General features: G+C 33.6%; 1 protein-coding gene across 3 annotated transcripts; it reads left to right on the forward strand.

Moving 5' to 3' along the window:
* Positions 1 to 3,137: 3,137 nt before the first annotated feature.
* Positions 3,138 to 20,085, forward strand: LOC122056572 (regulatory protein RecX-like). Of its 3 annotated transcripts, XR_006133290.1 has the most exons (7): positions 3,138 to 3,445; positions 3,658 to 3,854; positions 4,940 to 5,087; positions 5,421 to 5,513; positions 12,416 to 12,518; positions 19,100 to 19,187; positions 19,555 to 19,580. XR_006133290.1 is itself a non-coding variant. In XM_042618585.1 (6 exons), the coding sequence occupies exons 1-6, from the start codon at positions 3,369 to 3,371 to the stop codon at positions 19,837 to 19,839; spliced, it is 888 nt and encodes a 295-aa protein (XP_042474519.1). In that variant the 5' UTR covers positions 3,140 to 3,368; the 3' UTR covers positions 19,840 to 20,085. The 3 variants fall into 3 exon arrangements, 2 of the variants coding, with proteins under 2 accessions (XP_042474519.1, XP_042474527.1); XM_042618585.1 differs by lacking the exon at positions 12,416 to 12,518 and having other exon boundaries at positions 3,140 to 3,445; positions 19,555 to 20,085; XM_042618593.1 differs by lacking the exon at positions 12,416 to 12,518 and having other exon boundaries at positions 3,140 to 3,414; positions 19,555 to 20,085.
* Positions 20,086 to 21,010: the final 925 nt, after the last annotated feature.

Genomic DNA, 21,010 nt, shown 5'->3' on the forward strand with positions numbered 1-21,010 from the left:
TGCACGAAGATCAATCTTAACACAGAAGGAAAGCACAGGGTTCAGTCGATCGATAGGAGGTTTGATTGACTGAACTGATCAGTCGATCGAACGATTTATCAGTCGACCAATCAAGGCTTATATAAGGAGAGCTTGAGGTCCGAGGCGAGTAATGAATTTTGAAGTCAACATTGTAAAAAGCTCCTATTCGTTCTGCTACTCTACACTTCACTTTCACAAGCAAGTTGCTCCATCTAGAAATACTGAGCGAGCTTTATCTTCTATCTAGTGTCAATATAATTTTTATTTATGCTTGTATTGTTTTAATTTCTAAAAGATAGTAGTTTGTTACTATTTTACATTCTTCATATTGTACGCACTACTTCTTTTCGAATATTTCAGAAAGAAGAGTTTTAGTGGATTGCCTAAGGATACGATCAAGGATTGCAGGTCTTGAGTAGAAGTCGACCTAGGCTCCGAACCAAGTAACCAACTTGTGTCATTTGTATTGTTTTCGTTTTCATTTTCGTTGCTTATTCCGATTTGTTTTACAAGCAAAAGAAAAGTTTTTAACGTGCGATATTCACCCCCCCTCTATCGCATCTTTCGATCCTTCAGGGGCTTCCACAATCATATGATCTAAGGCATCCCCTCTACGGGGTGAGCAATCAATACATCTATTCCATCAAACATGACATTCAAGCATAAAGACATCTCACACACATTAATCAAATAGATACAATATATAAACATGTCATTTGAATAGGATATTGGCAAATCCATAAAGTTTGCATCAATCACATATCACAATTACTTTCTTAATTCTAGAACAATGTGGATCTACTCCATAATAAGTGAAACTAAACTTGAAGACATAGAGATTACAACCTTCTACTCAAATCTAAGAGAAAGGAGAAAGAAGCCTTATCCAATGTGTTGAAGAGTCTCCGGATCTAATCTTTTGCTTCCGGAGGTGAAGGAGAAGATGAAAATGACTTTGGATCATCGATTGTAGTGCGGATGAGGAGCGGATCTTGACTAAGTGAGCCTCCTCAAGGGGAAAACTCTTCCTTCTCTAAAAAGAGAGAAGAACATCTCTTTTATAGGTGTGGACATGACCCTGCTTGGGCAGTGTCACAGTCGTTTCCCTGGGGGCACTGCTAAACTCTAGTTTTTCAAAGCAAGAGAGGCACGACCGTATGGATTCATACAGTCACGGGCACGACCATACTGTGGCCAGTCTCTGATGGGGAACATGACCGTGCCATGGGGCACGACCAACCTCTACTCATCTTCTAAGGTTGCTTCAAAGTACACTTTAACTCCACTTTCGTTCTAAAGCACGTATTGTCAATAGAGAACAAGCAAAGAGTAGATCTCCGACAAAAAATAATAATAATGCTAAAATAGAGATAAAGTAGAGAGTAATAACATAGATCTTACTCAAAAAATATAAGTACATGTACGTCAAAGCATGAATAAAAATGTATACAATCTATGCACATCAAGAAATTTCAAGGAAAAGCCATAACCATATAGGGGCTTATAGGCATGTGTCATTATCCTTATAGGTTGAAACCATAAATGAGTAGGGTCCTTGCAAGTATGAGCCATAATTATGAATAGTCTTTGAAGAACTAGAATATGACTAATTAGGCTCCTTCATAATACTATTGCAGCCTAACAACCTTAGTTGAAGAGAATAACTTAGATACAAAGGAGCTTTAAGGATAAATTCAATGTCTTTTAATGTGTATTATTTTGTAAATGGTTATCATCATTCATAAAGGAGGTTTCTATTTTTTTTTTATACCTGATATTTAAATCTTACGATCCGATTAATCCTATGGTAGACAGTTTGCCTCTATATTTTGTTCACCAAGTAAATTTAGGAAGTATAATAACTTTAGACGTGGTGCCTAAACTTCATTAATAGTTCAATTAAAACATTGAATCTTAATTGTTTAGAAAATTACCCTATTTCTTATCATGAAATTGTGAGAATTGAGCTATAAGGTTTCTTTTTAATTTCTAATAAGGAGGTGGATTTTTATTAGTTTTGATATTTTTAAAATAGGGATTTTTTAATCTAGTTATCTAGCTTTTTAAATCAATTAATATTGGATATGACCAGTTTGACCCTATAAAGATTTTCCATCAATTATTAAAGTAAATTAGGATGCGCTGATGGAGACCCATCTGAATGACCAACGTTCTTAGAATTTTCATCCTACTAAAAAAAAATCTCTGTAATATACTACAGTTAAGATTCAACTTTTAAATACCTAGTTAACTGCTTAAAAAGCTTGACGATTACGTCATTACTCGTGTAGAATATTTCTTTTGACTATACTTATAATTAGAAATACCTTTTTTCACTTTTTTAAGCCCTAAATCAAACTTGTTTTCCCTCGCTTGACACGATAGCTTACTTTTTTATTACCTAATCTCCAACCAAATCCACTAGCTTACCTTTCAATTGATAAGATTAAATTGACCCCAGAATGGTGCAGCTTAGTTTCCTAAGTATCTAAAAAAAAAAATCAAATTTATCTCAATTTCAATGAATTAATAATTTTTTTAATGGACGATTGATATAAGAATATTAGATTGATGGATTACTCACTTCGAATACTTTGCAATTTATCTTAATGGTCAATGAAAAATATACATAGAACAATCGATTATCTTAGAATTAATTGGTACAAATTGAATATATGATGCCAACTATAAAAATTGATTAGGATAATTGAAGTGGAATATGTTCATTAATAGGAATAAGTATTCAGTTAAAACTAAATCAAATTAAATTAACTGAAAATTAAATAAATCGATTTTTTAATTAACAGAATTGATCAAATTTTTTAATAAAAATTAAATTAATTAAAATTAATAAAATATTGATTAATTTAATTAAAAATTTAATTAATCAATTTTTTTTATTAATAATGAATTTAATTAAAATCAAAATTAAAAATTTTAATTATTGAAAATTTTTCAGTTTAATTGTGTGTATTTTGATTTATTCAATTTCTATCAAATAAAGAAATTAAAAAGAGAAACTCATCCGAATAAATAAAAAATATATTATTTTCTTAAAAAATAAATTATCGGAATAATCTAATTAAATTCTTCCGTCAGGCTTCCCGAAGGTCGAACAGTTGTTGGGGAAAAATAAAAGGCCCCACCCGGTTCCGATTTCCTCAGCTTCCTCTTGGCCGCCGCCTCCTCCTCCTCTATCATCATCCTCTCTTCCTCTTCTTCTGCTATCTCTCCGCTTTCACCTCTCTCAACTTCTTGCTCGACCGTTCTCCTTCATAACTACGTGGTTATCTTTTTGGGTTACTGCAGTTGCCCTAATCCTTGAAAGGGGCCGTACGGATCATGAAATGATGACTTTAGCGGCCCATCGAAGCTTCCGAATGTCTCTCTATGGTCAGTTCGGCTCCCTGATAACTTCTTCATGGTAATTCGTTTGTACTGAACTTGCCTTTGTACTTTTCTTCCGAAAAAGTTTGTATATGAAATTTTTTGTCTCCTTTGGTCAAATAAGTGGAAAGTTTTTAGGAGAAATTACATGATTTTAGCATGTTCTTTGTATTTTGTGCTATTTTTAACTGAAAGAATGAATTTTGCAGTTCCTAAGTATTTTTTTGTTTTACGCTCATCTTGATCTAGGACGAAGAGCAGATGTAAGATGTTGGGTTCATTTATAATGGTTCCGGGGGAAGACGCCAAGATCATAAAAGCAGTAGCATTTTCATCAATAAGTACATGCAAAGGGAAAAAAAACAATCCAATCGTAAGAGGAACTTCCAGAGCGATAGAAGATGATGGTAGCTTTTATGAAACCATTCATTTTGATGAAGATGACAGTGAGTTATTTATACCCCCTGGGAAAACTTCTTAGTTGCTAAAACATTTTGCTTTTGTATTATGGCCTTCCTTAATTGCTTAAATTTCTTCTTCTATCTTTTGTGATTTATTTTCTGACATTTTTATCCTCTCTAGTTCCCTATGATAGCATTTGGATATCTTTTTTTTTTTTTCTCTTAAAAGTAAAGTGCATATAGACTTGTGCTTCTTTTCTATCACATGAATAACCACCTTGGGTTGTTGGACAATAAACCATTTCTTTCGTGTAGAAGCTGTAGATATAGTTTTGGCTTGCATGATTACCACCAGTAGCAGAACACAAGTGAATAATGTTGAGTTGATGCAAGTATGGCTTAGTATATTGTTCCATTTTAGTTGACACAAGCAAAAGTTGCCACTCCTCTTATTGACTCAAATCAACAGAATCATTACAAGGTTGCACCAGCACAGCAACGAAAATGCTGTGCTATGTGTGGAGGACCAGACCACCACTCAAGAGTCAGGAGAAGCATGTGCCTCTTCTTCCTCTTGCTTCTTTCTCTCTTCTTCTACCTTGTTGGTGAATGAGCATATTAATTATTAGAAGTGGCCATTGCTCACTTCACTTTTTGTAGTCAGTAAATGAGATTGCTCTTCAATACTGCTGGTTTGCTTCGTCATGCTGAGATTGGAGGTGATGGTTTTTAACCAACTCACTTACTTCTTTCCAGCGGCTCTTCTATAATGGCATACCATTAATAGTTTGAATTTCATTAACCTCAACTTGTTGATACATTATTCCCAATCATCCTTCTTGTTCCTCCTTTTGTATCATTAGCTTCTTCTTTCAGCACAACTAATCTGAGTCTACCTATACCATGTGTCAACACAGGTTGACACCGGCACATAATCATTTTGGTGAGGGACTGAAACCAGTATTAGCAAGAAATACGAACTAGTGGTTTCGGAGCTTCTTAAGATGGACTATATTTTCACTATGAAGATGCTTTTGTTTGTTCACTTCTTCTGCAGCTAGATTGAGTTGGATTATTGATGGAAAATGAAGATAATCTAAAGTTTAATGATATCAAAAATTGTTCTCCAGATAGCATGGAGTGTGCTTTGGATAACAATTTTGAAGTATCCCTTGTTGAGGCTCAAGATTCTTCTGTGATGACCAACAGTGAGACTGTAATGGAGAGGCCCATTAAGCAAGAAGCTGAGCAAATGGCAATTGAATTACTTGCTGCAAGGTTAGCACTTCAAATTAGGCCTAGACATGAAACTTTTTCGGCAAAATGAAGAACCTAAGCTTGGAATGTTTTTCATTAACATCTTCACAAGTTTTTCTGTTCGTTACATATTAGATATTGTATCATATTTTTTTTTTAATTTTTGATCAATTATTGGCAACTAGAGAGTATCTCTGTATTCTGCTCTCTAGAAATCTGCACCACCTGTTTTATATACATTTTGTGGTCTTTTCTGCTCGAGAGTGCTTTATATTACATTTCTACTTCACATTTTATCAGGCATGCTTAAGTTATAACCATGATATGATTATTAACAATGATGTTCCTTGACAGAGCATTTACGACACTTGAGCTGCGAAAGAAATTACGAGGCAAGAGGTATCCTAAAGATGTAGTTGCTGCAGTGATATCCAGTGCAAAAGAAAGGTAAGTTTCCAGTATTTTTTTAACCTGTGATGTATTTGAGTGTATTTCTATTTAGTGCAACTAGGAATTGTGGTAACATTTACGGTTCTTAATTATCCTTGTTGAATGAGTAGTATTAAGACTAAGAATATTGACTATCTTATCTTAAATTTTTATGGGTAAAATCTATGCAGAGTTTTGGCTTATTTTTATCTTTTGACAACAAAGTTGATATAAGTAATAATTGAATGCAAGGTTTTTCTTTGCATATGTTTTTTGGCCTAATGGAAATGATCACATTTTGATCTTCTATCAATGTCAAATGGAAATGGCTCACATTGAAAATGTTAGTTGTTAGGACCAGATGAACTAGATGGTTCATGTCTTTCAACTTCCAATGTATATGATCTTTCTTCCTTGGTTACCCTGTCGACACAGGCTATGGTTCTTCTTGCAATTCTTTTCTTGAGGATTCATGCATCATCTTCCACTGGTCGAAAGAGAACTTGCACACTACAGGTTGAAGAAGAAAAAAATGGTCCTATTTCTAGTGGATATTTAGTCCATTATCTCGGAGTAATTACTCTATAACACTTGTTAGGACTGATGACACTATTAAAAGGAGTGAATAGGAGCACACTTGAGGTCCAAAAATGCTTTTGATGCAAATTCAAGAGTTAGAAAAGGGAAACATAAGCCAGTAAGTCAAAGCTAATACAAATTGATTTAACGTGACTTGGAATCCTTAGGTTCTTTCAAACTTGTAAGGTGAGCCCACTATATATTTTCATTACTGTAGGCAAAAAAACATTTATAAAAAGTCTTTTACAATGATAATAATAACAAAACAAAAACTAAAGTTGAATTGAAAAGTATGAATGAGCTCATAGGTAACTTAAGTTCTAGAATAACATCAACAACAATCAAGCATTTTCCAAACTAAGTGGGGTCGGCTGTATGAATCCTTTTACGTCATTGAGCTCTATCTCCTACTATATCATCATCTATATTTAAATAAATTTTATCTTGTTTTATTGTTGCTAATCAAGTCTTTTTGGTCTTCCTTTTTCTCGTTTGATATGCATGTTTATCATAGTTTCACATCGCCTAACTGGAGCATTTATTGGTTATTTAAGTACATGTCTGTACCATCTTAAATGTGTCTCTCGGAGTTTTTCCTCAATAGATGCAACTCTGACTTTCTCTTTAATTCTCTCATTTCTTATTTTGTCCATCCTCGTATGTTCACACATCCACCTTAACATTCTCATCTCTACAACTCTTTATCTTCTGCTCATGTGCTCGAGTCCCAACATTCAGCTTCATATAACATAGTGGGTCTAACTGCGGTTTTATATAACTTACCTTTAAGTTTAAGAGGAAGTTTACGGTCACACAAAACACTCGACGATCTCCTCCATTTCACCCATCCTACTTGTATTCTATGTAAGACATCTCTCTCAATCCCTCTATCGTTTTGCAAAAATAATCCTAAATAGTTAAATCTCTCGGTTCCGGACAACTCATTCTCTTCTTTCTTAACAATTGTCTCATTACTTCTAATATTGTTAAACTTAAATTCCATATATTCTATCTTTAATCTATTAATCTTAAAATCTTTCCCTTCTAGTGTTTCTCGCTAAAATTCAAGTTTAGCATTTACTTCTTTATGTGTTTCGATAGAGACTTAGAGCTGATCCTTGATGCTTCAGTTACTCCGCTTGAATTCTTTACTCTGGTCATTACATTCTCGTACATATCCTTAATTAGCTCAATATATGTTACGCTAGCATCTCTCTTTTCTAGAATTCTCCATATAATTTCTTTTGGGACTCTATCATAAGCTTTTTTTAAGTCAATGAATACCATGTGTAGATCTTGTTTTTGCTCCCGATATTTTTTAATTAATTGTCTAAGAAGATGTATAACTTCTATTGTCGACCTTCCAGGCATGAATCCAAATTGATTTTCGATCACTATGGTCTCCTTCCTTAATCTTTTTTCTATTACTTTTTCCTAAAGTTTCATATAATGACTCATTAGTTTAATACCCCTATAGTTTGCACGATTTTATACGTCTCCCTTATTTTTATATAAGGGAATTAGAGTCGTATCCTCCATTGATCAGAGATTTTTTTTTTTCATTTTCAATATCATGTTAAATAATTTTGTAAGACATTCAATATCTTGTTTCCCTAGGCATTTCCATACCTCTATTAGAATATCATTTGGTCCAACGACTTTTCCATTGTGTATCTCATTTAAAGTTTGTTTTACTTATGAAGTTTGAATTCTACGATAAAAATTAAAATTTCTATACTCATTTGACCTACTTAAATTATCTAAGTTAAGTTGGTTACCTAAACTTTCATTAAAAAGTTGATGAAAATACCTTTTCCATCGCTCTTTTATTTCTCTATCGTTTACTAATACCCTATTACTTTCATCTTTAATACATTTTATTTGGCTACTTGTTTTCCTTTTTCTCACTTTAGTTATTCTATAAATGTCTCTTTCTTCCTCTTTTGTATCCAATTTTTGATATAATCGTTTAAAAATTTTATTTTTTACTTCACTCACTACTTTCTTAGCTTTTTTCTTGACTATTATATATTTTTTTAAGTTTTCCTCGTTCTTACAAATATATAATTCCTTATAAGCTATTCGTTTTTTCCTTCACTTTTTCTTGTACTTTCTTATTTCCACCATTAAGATTCCTTACTTAGTGGTGCATGTCCCTTTGACTCACTGAGTACACTCTTAGTTACTATTTTCAACTTTGATACCATCTTATCCCATGTTGTATTAGAGTCAATGTATATTTCACCTAATGCTTGTACTTCTACTTTCTCCTTAAATATATTTTGCTTCCCATCCTTTAACTTCCGCTACTTAATTCTAGAAATCGTATATATTTTCTTTCTATTGATACTATGTTTGAGGCATATATCCAACACTACTAACCTATGTTGGGTAGTTAAGCTTTCTCCAGGGATGATTTTGTAATCCTTACAAATCTTTCTATCCTTCTTCCTAACCATAAGAAAGTCAATTTGCGATTTATTATTTCCACTTTTGAATGTGACTAAGCGTTCTTCTCTTTTCTTAAAAAACGTATTAGCTAATATAAGGTCATATGCTATCGCAAAATCATATAGAGTCTTCCCTTCCTCATTTCTCATTTCAAATTCATAACTCCCATGTACCCTATCATATTCCTCATTTTTCACTCCGACATGTCCATTTAGATCACCTCCCATTAAAATCATTTTATTTGGTGGAATATTTTGCAATATTTCATTTAAGTCCTCCCAAAACCTTGATTTGGTAGCTTCATCTAATCCTACTTGTGCATATACGCTAATTATGTTCATAGTTTCTTTCGCCACTATTATCTTAAGGGCTATAATTTTATCCCATTTTCTAATTACTCCTACAACTTCATCCTTTTACAAATTATCTATAATAATACTCACTCTATTTCTTGTTTTACTCGTTCCAGTGTATCATAACTTAAAATCCGAGTTCTTTATCATTTTTTCCTTCTCGCCTATCCATTTTGTCTCTTGTACACACAAAATACTAATTCTTCTAATCATCATATCTACTACGTCTATTGATTTACCGATGGGAGTTCCTATGTTCAATGTTCTAAATCTTATATTATTAGCTTTCTTATCATATTTATTCTTATCCAACCTATGTGTGAGAATTTTTGCCTATTTAACACTATATCCAAGTTTTCATAGAGATGTAGTGGTCCTTGCTGAGATGTTACAGTCGGACCTTGTAACACGAACTCTTGCATATTTAACATTACACTGAGTTCTGGAGATGTAGCAGTCCTTGTCGAGACGTTACAGTCGGATCTTGCAACGCGTTCCTTCCGAGGAACAACCTAGCATTAGCACAATAATTTAATGGATTCATTCATTGAATATTTGTCATAGTTTTGATCTTGGCTGACAACCTAATGCAACCCTTCTCCTTTATCTGGGCTTGGGACTGACCATGACCGGTTGTTATGGGCGGTCATGACTGGTCTAGAATAAAAGACTAAAAAAAAGTAGAGCAGGATAATGGTTGGTTTTTTCGTTGTAAGAACAATTGCCAACAACCTGGATAAGCTTCACTTCTTATTAGTTGTTGTCTTTAGTTAATTCCAAGAAGCAAAAGAAAATTTTGATGTTACAATTGTCATGAAGAAGAACACATCAAGGATGACTGGCCACAATAAGGAGAAAGACAAAGGGCTAAGGCGATCCAAACGCAAGAATCTCAAGGCCACCTGAGACGAAAGTTCATCCGAATTCGAGATATAAGCGTATGTTGGATTGACACTGATGCCTTGTCACGAAGAACAAAGTAACTCGGAAGCTAGCATCGATGAAGAGGGAGCCACATTAGAAGAATGCAGCGATGAAGGGGGAGAATCATGTTTCAGATCCGATATGGTAAATGAGGTATGTCTTTTATCTACTGATCAATTATATTTAGGAATAAAATCTATGTTTAAGTCGCTTTATAAATTGAAAACGAAAAATGAGCAATTGAAAAAGGAAAACCTAGAAATGAAAATACAACAACAACAACCAAGTCTTTTTCCACTAGGTGTGGTCAGCTGTATGAATTTTATCTTAAACGTAGAATTTTATCCTTTTACACCATTGAGCTCTATCTCCTATTATATCATCATCTATATTTAAATAAATTTTATCTTATTTTATTGTTGCTAACTAAATCTTTTTTGGTCTTCCTCTTCCTCGTTTGGTATGCATGTTTATCATAGTTTCACATCGCCTAACTGGAGTATTTATTGGTCGTCTAAGTACATGTCCGTACCATCTTAAACGTGTCTCTCAAAGTTTTTTCTCAATAGATGCAACTCCGACTTTCTCTCTATTGCTCTCATTTCTTATTTTATCCATCCTCGTATGTCCACACATCCACCTTAACATCCTCATCCCTGCAACTCTCATCTTCTGCTCATGTGCTCGAGTCATAGCCGAACACTCAGCTCCATATAATATATCAGGTCTAACTGCGGTTTTATAGAACTTACCTTTAAGTTTAAGAGGTACTTTACGATCCTAGAAAATATCTTGTAAATCCAGTAGGTTACCTATATTGGATTTCAAAATTATGTCTTTAAAATTCTCTTTAAATTTAATTGATTTGTTAGACTAATTGCTTTACTTAAAAACATTATTTTTACATGCAAACTCTGTTAGCATTTCTTGCTCAAAATTTTTATAGTGATAACTGAGTAAAGTCTCTATTTGGATAATTTTTTTATGAAATTTTTTTGATCGTTAATGAATTGTTTACGAATTTTTTTGCTAAAATATTAATTTTTAATATTAAAAATTCTTAAAAATTCAATCTTCGAAAATTTATTTTTTCGATAGGTATATTTTCTATTTTACATACTCAAAAAAATTTACAAAATTTTTCAAGCTCAAGATTTATTTTTAAATATTTTTTTAAAAAATACATCTTTCGGCATAAAATAATTTATTATTACTTATATTAATTTTGTTTATTCACAAAAAAATTTAGCATTATTCTGGATTATTGTGTTTAACTTTGATAAAAATTTTCAAAGATTAAAAATAATTTTAAAATAATTTTAAAATAATTTTTACAAAAATTAATTTTAAATCATAAAAATTTTGGTTTTTGAAAAATAATTCCCATAATTTTTCTAAAAATTAGTCACTATAACCCTTATAATTTATTTTTCAATTTATTTTCGATCCTTACCCCTATTTTTTACTGTGATCAAAGTGAGAGAAATAACATTAAGTATAGTGGTAGGTATAATCTTTTTGTATCATTTATTTTAATTTTCAAATTAAAAGTACTAAATTATATATTCATTTAGTTTATTGTTTTAGTTTAATTCTAACTTAACTTGGGTTGATTCACATTAAAAAGGTGGAGATTATAAGTACCCCGCATTGGTTTTGATGTGGTCAACCAAGTTAAGTTAGGCTCTGCATATTTTTATGTCTTGCGTCTGAGTGTGCAGGGACTTAGGAATGCAAAAAGTCGAGCGAAAGACGCGGCAGACGAGAAGGATAGCATAAGAATCTAGTCGATGGACTCGGTGCATCCAAGGGGCAAGAGAAGTTGCGGAAGAGTACACCGGTAGAGTGAGAAGGACACACGCGCGACACTTTTGAAGGACAAGAAACTGAAGCGGAAAACTGCTCAAGAAGAAGGTCCGAGTTGAGTTCGGGTGAGTTTAACTCTAGAAGGCCAGAGGATCACCCAAGCGATTGGAGAAGAAACTAGCGAGTGGAGAGGATGCTGGACGAGTCAGCAGTTGGCTTACTAGAATGGGCACCCGGACCGTCCGGGCCCCAGGACGATATAGTCTAGGTGCCCGGACCACCCTGATGCCAACGAGGTGCCCATTTCGGTCCGTTACACAGTGGATCTCTTTTGGGTCCATGTGAGTAATGATTCGGGTGCTCGGATTAGTCTAGGTGCTTTAAAGTGGAAAAAACTTTATCTCAGCGCCGTTGTGAAGCCGTTGTGTAGATATAGAATTTACCACGCTGGAGGTGTTTGGATTAGCATCCAGGCACCCGGAGTCCGTCACGTCAACAATAGATTGACCAGCGAATTATAAATAGAGCCCTAGTTCAACCAGTTTTGAACAACACTTTAATTGTACTTGAATTCTTTCCTGTTTTTTATTGTTCGTGAGCTGTCAACGTCGTGTATGAGGTTTCTCTGCCTCCGACTTGCGTCGAAGGAGTCGACTTAAAGAGCTTCATTTGCCTTAGATTAGCAACCTCCCCGGTTGCAAACCAAGTAGCCTTCTTGCCTCGTATTTCTTTCAGTTATTGTATTTATTTTTTATTGTTGAAGTGAACACCGAAAGAAAGATAAAGGTATTTCGATTATAATTGCAGGGCTATTCACCTTCTCCTAGTCGGCTGCCAAGGGACCAACACGTAGTACTTGAATGAAGCACCCTTAAGCACGTGTCTTTTCAGAGGTTAAGAAGCGCTTAAAGTGTGATTTTTCTCGCCTTATTGAATTTGAAAATTTTGTTTTAAAGCCAAATGCATACCTTTAATTACACTTTAAATTAGTTTGGTTCGATTAACTTGCATGCATGCAACATATTTTTCTTGCGTGATTTTTTTTTTTTTGCTAGAAAATGAACATCAATCTTCAATAGGGCATCTCTAATGGTTAAATCTTTAAATGAGTTTTTTTATAGTCTCCAATATGCCACATCAAAAGTATAAAAACTTACTATTCTTCCCTACTATTAAAAAACCTCCCTATAGCTTTTTTATGGGCTCTATATTATAAATAACATATATTTATTTATTATTTTTTCATTTAATCTCTATATAATTTTTATTTAATATTTTAATTAATTATGATCTTTAATTTAATTTTCTTCAAGATTTTGTGAATTCAAAAAATTACTAAAAGATCTACTAGAATTTTCATCTATTTTGAATGAAAATTAGAATTGTAGGATCAAATGAGTAGTTTGAATGAGAAATAAGAAGAGATCGATAGTTGTAGTTTGAATGGAAAAAAAATGTTCATCATATTTATAGTGAAAATTTAAGAAATAAAATAAATGTATTGAAGTAAATGTATTAGCAATGGTTAGTTAATTAATAGATACACTAATCGAAGTGGCCACCCACGTTACCATTGCTTTGCAACGGATAAAATAATTCAGTCTTTGAGATAAAATAATTCATTTTAAAATTGTTTTGAAATGGTGAAATATGCAACAGTACTTTATCATTAATTACAGGTTTCACATTCAAGAGAAAAAAAATAGGTTTGATTTTTTACTACTGTGCTTAAACTAAAAAACCTCAAACTTTACCTCTTCATTTTACAATGATTCAAATTTTTTTATTCAACTTTTTTGATTTTACAAATCTCCCCAAAACTTTGCATTGGAGATGCCCTTAATCCCTTACATATTTAATTTACTGAATTTCTTTCCGTGTGACTTTTCCTCTCCCTTAAAAAATAAGCATCAACCTCCCCTCGCCTTCCACTTATTTCACTTATTTTCTCATGGTGTTGATTTTCAAAAACAACACTATATTTTGAAAATCAGTACTATAGAGAAAATCAATGAAATAATTTGTGAATTTGAATGTTAGTGAATTTTATATTTACATTATTGTTTAATAATTTATAAAATATTTGAATTTTGTTAATAAATATTTGGTAGAAATTTTTCATATATGTTTGAATTGTAAAAATTTATATCCAAAGCACCTTACTTTAGTAAGGCGTGCGCTTCATCTTGCGCTTAGCGCCTCATGCCCTGTAACACCTATGCGTTTTTGGGCACCTCATGCTTTAAATGACTATGATATGGTGTTGCTTGCACCAACATATTCCACTTCGTAGTAGCACCAAAGTTCAAAATCTATTTTGGGTCTTGAATAAAAAGATATTGTTCTAGGATCGTGCTGACGATTCGATATATGGTACTGGTGATAGATTGGAAATTGGAAGAAGGAAATGAAGCAAAGAAAAGAGATATTGTAGTGGTATCAAGTTTTGGTAATTTGTTGGAATGATATGTTTTGACCCGTTCGCCTACTATGGTATATGATTTAAAATCACGTCTGACACCTACAATGTCTCCTTCCTATGTTTTATCTAATTCCTTATTCAATTCGTATCCATTACCGGCATCATGCATCAAAATTTTACCATGACTCGAGATTTTGAACCTTGGATAGCACTATTGCTGGCATGGGTTAAGGGTGGTAGTAAGAGCGTTAGAGTGGTGATTGTCTAGTTAATGGACACTGTATTCATGGACTTTAATAATTATGGGCTTTGCCCACAAATTCTATAAAACACAATGGATATAATAAAGGATTACGTGACAGTGACAATTAGATTTTATAAGTGTTAATGAATCATAAATTTATGGGAAACTTCATAACATAAATAAAGAAATTTGTCTAAGAATAGTAATATACATAAAAAAAGAATTACCAGCAATAGAAACAAGGTGGGATGTTAAAGGGTACAAATCAATTCACTCTGTCATGTGTAGATGCACATGAACTGAGTAACCATGCAGTCTTGAATTTTGCTATAGAAGCAATACTTGAGGTGGAGATAGTTTAGGAAATTTAGATGAACTAAATGAGTTCTGAAACAAATCTTTAAAATTGTTCATATTTAAGGATTGAGTCCTAGATATTTAAGGATTGAGTTCCAATTGAGTCCTAGCTTTGGCAAACTAAAGGATGAATTTCTCTTAATGAATAGTTGACCTAAGGGCATCTCCAATAGTTAAACCTCTTCATAAGTTTTTTTTTAGTTTCCAATATGCCACATCAATGCCACGTCAAAAATAGAAAAACCTACTATTCTCTCCACAATCAAAAAAACCTCCATACAACTTTTTTTGTGGGTCCTACATCACAAATCATACATCTTTATTTTTATTTTTTCATTTAATATCTCTATATAATTTTTACTTAATATTTTATTTAATTCTCATCTTTAAATTAATTTATTTATAATTTTTAATTAATAAATTAATAAACTTATGATTTTTAATTTAATTTAATTTATAATTTTTATTTAATATTTAATTAACTTATGAATTTTAATTTAATTATAGTCATTTGTATTTTTTTAACTTATCAAATATATTTATTTTCAAAAGAAAAATGTATAATTTAACTATTAAATAAAATATTTAATGGTTTTAAAAAAATCAAACATGCAATATTAATTTTTCAATGATTAATGGCTCTATCTTCAAGAGAAAAAAACAGGTTTGAAATATCAAACCTGCTCTTAAAATAAAAACCTCAAAGCTTATGTCTCCACTCATTAGAGCTTTTTTGTTGAGCTTTTCCAACTCTACAAACCTGTTAAAAAAGCTACATTGGAGATGCTCTAAGAACATTGGGTTGATAAGCTGCCCACTGTGAGTGTTTTTCGATTTATCCTGGTAGCCGATAAGAAGCTTTTGTGGGTCCGGGCTGGTCACCCCTAGATTAGTCGTCATAAACCGGATACCTAGTGCTAACGAAAAAAAATGTTCATAGTTGACCAAATGAATAGTATTGCTGTGGATGTTGGCATCAGGAGATGAGGATGCTATGTTGATTTTAACAATTATGTGTGGTGGTTAGTTGTCCAAGACTTTGTTAGTATTATCCCTTAGAGCTAATTATGAAATGATTGACAAGGAAACTTTTGTATCATATTTTATTAATAAAAGACAAAGTTTATGGTTATTATATTTACTTCAAATATGTGCCAGATGAATAATTATAATAATGTCTTAGGGTAATAGGTTTTAGTCTACGACATATCAATTGGTTGAATTGATAGCGGGAGACTGTAGATATATATAAAACGCTACTCTTAATTATTCCTAGTCAAGCATTAATATACAAGGACAATATTAATGTATTGAGACTAACATGTAGGTCAATTGATAACTTAATCTCACAAGTCATGAATATAAGATATCAAGTTGACACATGGGTATATATTAGAGAATATGTACTGACTCTCCATGAGAATGTTTCATGGATCGTTATATGAGTGTTATAAATATTCTCATAGTGACTATTGATATGAATAGTCTTTAGACCTGAAGTCATTGCGGGAGTTGTGTACTTTGGTATTGACAAATGTTATTAGTAACAAGGTGGACTATAAAGTCGATCACTGGATATGCAATAAGTTATGCGGAGTGATATAGATGAAGATCTATCCCTTCTATATGATGGAAGTAATATCTGTGGACCTTTTGATTAAGTAGGACTACTAAAATGCATGGTCATGCACAAATAAGTCAATATACTTGGAGATCAATAAATATAAAGATTGATAAGAGGATGACACGGTTTATGCCTCATGGATCAATCTAGATATCGATGATAGAAGGATTGACTTATATAAGATTATATATATGGATAAGTTAGGTCGGATCTCGACATTCTCGTCACTTGGGTAGCATTGATGCATTGCTTGTGTATCTAAAAATGGTTTCAGAAACACTGCCAACGTTACGAGAACCTATTGGGTCAGCATGTCGATTTAGAGATTGATTTATTTTAGTTTGACTAAAACTGTATAAGTTTGAGTCTTAATCCTGAAATTGGTTTTAGATCTTATTATGGCCCAACTTAATGAAGAGCCCATTAAGATAAACCCTAATAGTCATTGGAGAAGATGAAGAGTCATCAGATAAGAGTTCATTGGAGAAGAAAAAGAGTTAGCGTTGATCTTCCTTTTAATGTCACCTTAGATAGCCATAAATAGGCTAAGAAGATAAAGAGGTTTTGGGTGTCTCTTGGATTGCCAATATATATGTCATCTCTAGCTAGATGAGGGGTTGACACGAATCCTTTTCTCTTCTTCCATTTTCCGTGTGAAAAGAGAGAGCTCCAATTCCGAAGGTCTTGGAGAAGAACCGAGGGACTTGCTCGTGTGGATATCTACCGATGAACCAAAGTTGCTGCCGGGATTGTACCGTTCATGCAACAAAGGGAACAACTCGATCAAACATGTATACTCTATTTGCATGAATAGGGATCGGTTTTTCTACTGCATATATTTATTGTTTTTTGCGAAAGATTCCTACAGACTTATCATAACAAGAATCCTATTGATGGTTGGTGAGACATTGATTGACACAAGAAGAATATGAAGTACATCAACATCCACAATCTTGCCCTTCATCACCACAACCTCGTCTAGCAATATTGATGATTCAGATGGAGAAAGGGAGGCAACATGTGTTGGTAGCATGAAAGATCCAACTCAAGACATTTGATAAGGATGGTAGTATAGCATGGGAAAGTAATTATGAGTGGATTGTGTTGTGTTAATTATCTAGGCCAAAAAATCATTCTACCTATTGAAATATTTCAAGTGGGCATTTGAAAACGTAAGGCTTTATGGAGACTGGATGATATAACTTAGCTTATCTTACTTGCCTTAGAGATCAATGAACTATTATGGTATTGAACAACCATCTTATGATAAATTAAAAATATTTTCATATGCATCATATATTTAGGAGACATTTTGTTCTTGAGAGAATATTTGCCAAAGAGGTGTCCATTTCATTTGAAGTAGAGAAACACATCACTGGTGAATCAATTGTTTGTTCCATACTGTTGAGAAGCTAAGGGAAAACTGTAAGAGTATGCCATGCTAAGTTTGTTGCATCTCTCTAAACTTGGATGGGGAGAAGTGAGATGACTATCAAGGTAATTGGAACCTTTGATTTTAATATTGGATTTGATAACATTATTGGTTTTAGGATCAATGGTGGAGGCCACTATGGTGGTTGAGAAGATAACAAAGACAAATAGCTATGCAGGCTTTAGATGAACGTAATGGGAAGAGTTAGAAATGAATTTTACATTAGGAGAAGAATATAGAAGTGAGAAGCTTAGTTTCTATGCGAGGGGGGCATGGAGAGTCAGTTTGTAGGAAAGGAGCATTTTCCGTAAAAATCCACCTATAGTCGAGGAGTCTACACAAAAGGAATGAGTCTACGGAGAAGAGGGGAGGGGAATTAGTCTCGAATAGAGAATCACATGGCTTCATAATTCAAGATCAAGAGTAGGCAGGTCTGTCAGAGAAGCAAGCTCTGCAAAAGAGAAGCAATCTCAGCGGGAGATTTCATGTGGTTTGAGAGAGAAGGGACGGGTCTATTTGGAAAAGTATTATTGCAAATGTGAATAACAATGGGAGGGAGGGTGGGGAGCTACAGTGTTTTGTTATGCCAATGGAAGAAGGTTGGTGATGAGTACATGGATAAAGGGAAACAGCAAGTGGGGGACTGGGAGAAGAGAGACAGAACAACTGTGAGTTTGGGTGGTGTGGGCAGAAATGAGTGAGGGAAGCTTGATCTTTTGATCTCAACATAAGAGGCAAAGAGAGCATAATTCAGAACATGCTGGAAAATAGGTGAGAAGGGATGGGAAAGCTTTACAAAAGGGACAACCTTGTTAGGAAGTAAGCACTGAGGAGGCAATATGATTGGTAACCAGGTACACTTTTATATAAAGTTAAAAAAAAAAAATCTATTCTATAAAAGATAGATGTACACTGTATTTGTAGACTGTAGATTAACTGACTTATCTAAAAATTTGCTTATGTACATTCATGACATTCATGCAGTTTAAAATTAGGAAATTTCGTATGCTTGAATGTTCTAAACCAGAAGCTTAAATTTTGTAAGGTTTTAAGAAGTTTTTATTTTGAAGCAGTCAGACAAAATAATAAAATTTATATTGTGGGAATCAATTAGCCAATTGTTTATCAAATGAGTAGATTTAAGTTTAAAATTGAATCATAGTTGGACCTTTAAAAGGTTACCTAACCCCAACTTATTAGTTTATCTTGTGAACTTTCTTTGTAAGATCATTTATATTTCTATTTGAAATTGTTGATCTTCTGGAGCTGCTTCAAGGATACCAGAGTACGATGAAAGACTCCTATTTTAACACGTTATTTCCTTGAATTATAAATTTTCTATATATTATTTACATGCACAAATTGACAATTTTTTCACTTGAGTCATCTAATTTCATGCTTAACTGTTGAAGGGGTTTATTAAATGATGGTCTCTATGCGGAATCCTTCTCTCGTTCTCGCTGGCTGTCATCAACTTGGGGCCCAAAGCGTATCAAATGGGTTAGCCTTCTCATTTTCATGTCATTTGATCTCGCAAATGCATTTATTTGCTAATCTTTCGGCAACGTCTGCATGCTTGTGCAAATTCACTTCTGATACTTGATATCTTATTCCAACTGGAAGGTTTGCCCAAAATATGGATGAATTGTTGAGATGACAACAGCATTCCTTGACATAATTGGAGTTTCTGTTTAAACTTGTGAACTGGCTTAACCTCAATAGCCAAGTGCTTTTAAAGTTAATTATAAGTAGCTAATGTTTATTTCTAGATGATTAGATATGCACTTTCACCAAGTATTTGTGTAAGTACTTTTGTTTCTTTCATTTTGCTGTCAAAACGTTATGTAATGGTTCGGAGCTCCGGCAGGTACTTGTTCAGAAAGGAGTGAGTGAAACGGAAGTAGACACAGCAACAAGACAGGTATTCCAGGAGGATGACTCTGGTGACAAATCTAGAAGCACACAACACGGAATCTCTGAGCCTGCATTCAAACGCCTCTATGTTAAGGCCACCAAGCAGTGGCTCCAAGGTCAAAGCTCATCTCTTGAAAACCGAAAGGCAAGGATCGTGAGATGGCTGCAGTATCGTGGATTCAGCTGGGGGGTGACTAACATCATTCTGAGGAAGCTTTTATCTGAGTATCCTCCATGAGTGTGCACTTGGTAGAACTAATTCAGTAGTTTTTGCTCAGATTAGTTTCTATTGCTGCATTTTTACTTGCTGATGGCGTGCATGATCCAGATGAGTAAATGTTTTTTTTTTAAAAAAATTGTTTTTAGCAATATAAATTACTTGAGAACATGCAAGCATTGTAGTTTTTCTAATACAAACTGCTGTTGGTTTATAAACTGGAGCTGTATTGAAGTGATGAGAAAACCAAAAATGTGTTCATTGAAATTGCACACGAGAATGATGTTGAATATTTCTAATCCAAAATTACTATAGACGAAACCACGTATAACTGCTCAATAAAACAAAACGATGTCTTGCTCACTCCCCAACTTATTTTCGAAAACATACTAGCAGTGAAGACGTCAGAGTCCATTAACTTGTGTACATTGATCGATATTTCCCTCGTATGCAATTTTTTGAAGTGGTTTGAAGCCAGATTCGACAGATGAGTGCAGGGTTTTTCAATTGCTGCCCTATGAGTGAAGAATACTGACTGTTGGATGAGGTTTGAAGAATGTCAGATGAAAACCGGCAAAATCAATCCAAGTGATTTGTTTCTTGTCAAATAGAGTCTCCTCTCTTCGTCTTATATAGATAGGGAAGAAACCCTCGGGTGCTCAGTGGGCCCCATCGACAGGCTATCATCCTTATCTGATAAGAGCGAATAACATGAAGTGTCTAGACATGACTAAAGAAGGAATATATTCCTTCAGCACACGACACACTTTATAAACATGACACGACATAAAAAAGGAATATATTCCCTCTTTTACAGCATATAAAGTTGACACGACACAAAGTTATTCTAAACTTTGAAGTTGGACATGCGTCATACTGCATCACTAAGTAAATACACCATTTGCTCTAGTTGTTTATCGATTTGTCTTGCAGCAGGCAACCAATCATGCCACCAATTGTCTTTGGTACTGAGAGACTGACATTCACGTACTTTGAGCATATATATTATACGTAATTGCTATAGTGCATTTTCTGCTTGTACCGCTATTTATTGCTGTAGTTGATGTAATTCTTCTCGTCTTCTGTTATCGTCCTCAAGACTGATAGGGTATGTTTTTGTCTTGAGTTTTTGCTGGTATTGTTCAACCAGTGAGAGAGGCTGTTGATTGCCTCCAAAAGACTCGCTTCTGCT

This window comes from Zingiber officinale, chromosome 1B (assembly GCF_018446385.1).
Source record: "Zingiber officinale cultivar Zhangliang chromosome 1B, Zo_v1.1, whole genome shotgun sequence".
NCBI classification, from domain to species: Eukaryota; Viridiplantae; Streptophyta; class Magnoliopsida; order Zingiberales; family Zingiberaceae; genus Zingiber; species Zingiber officinale.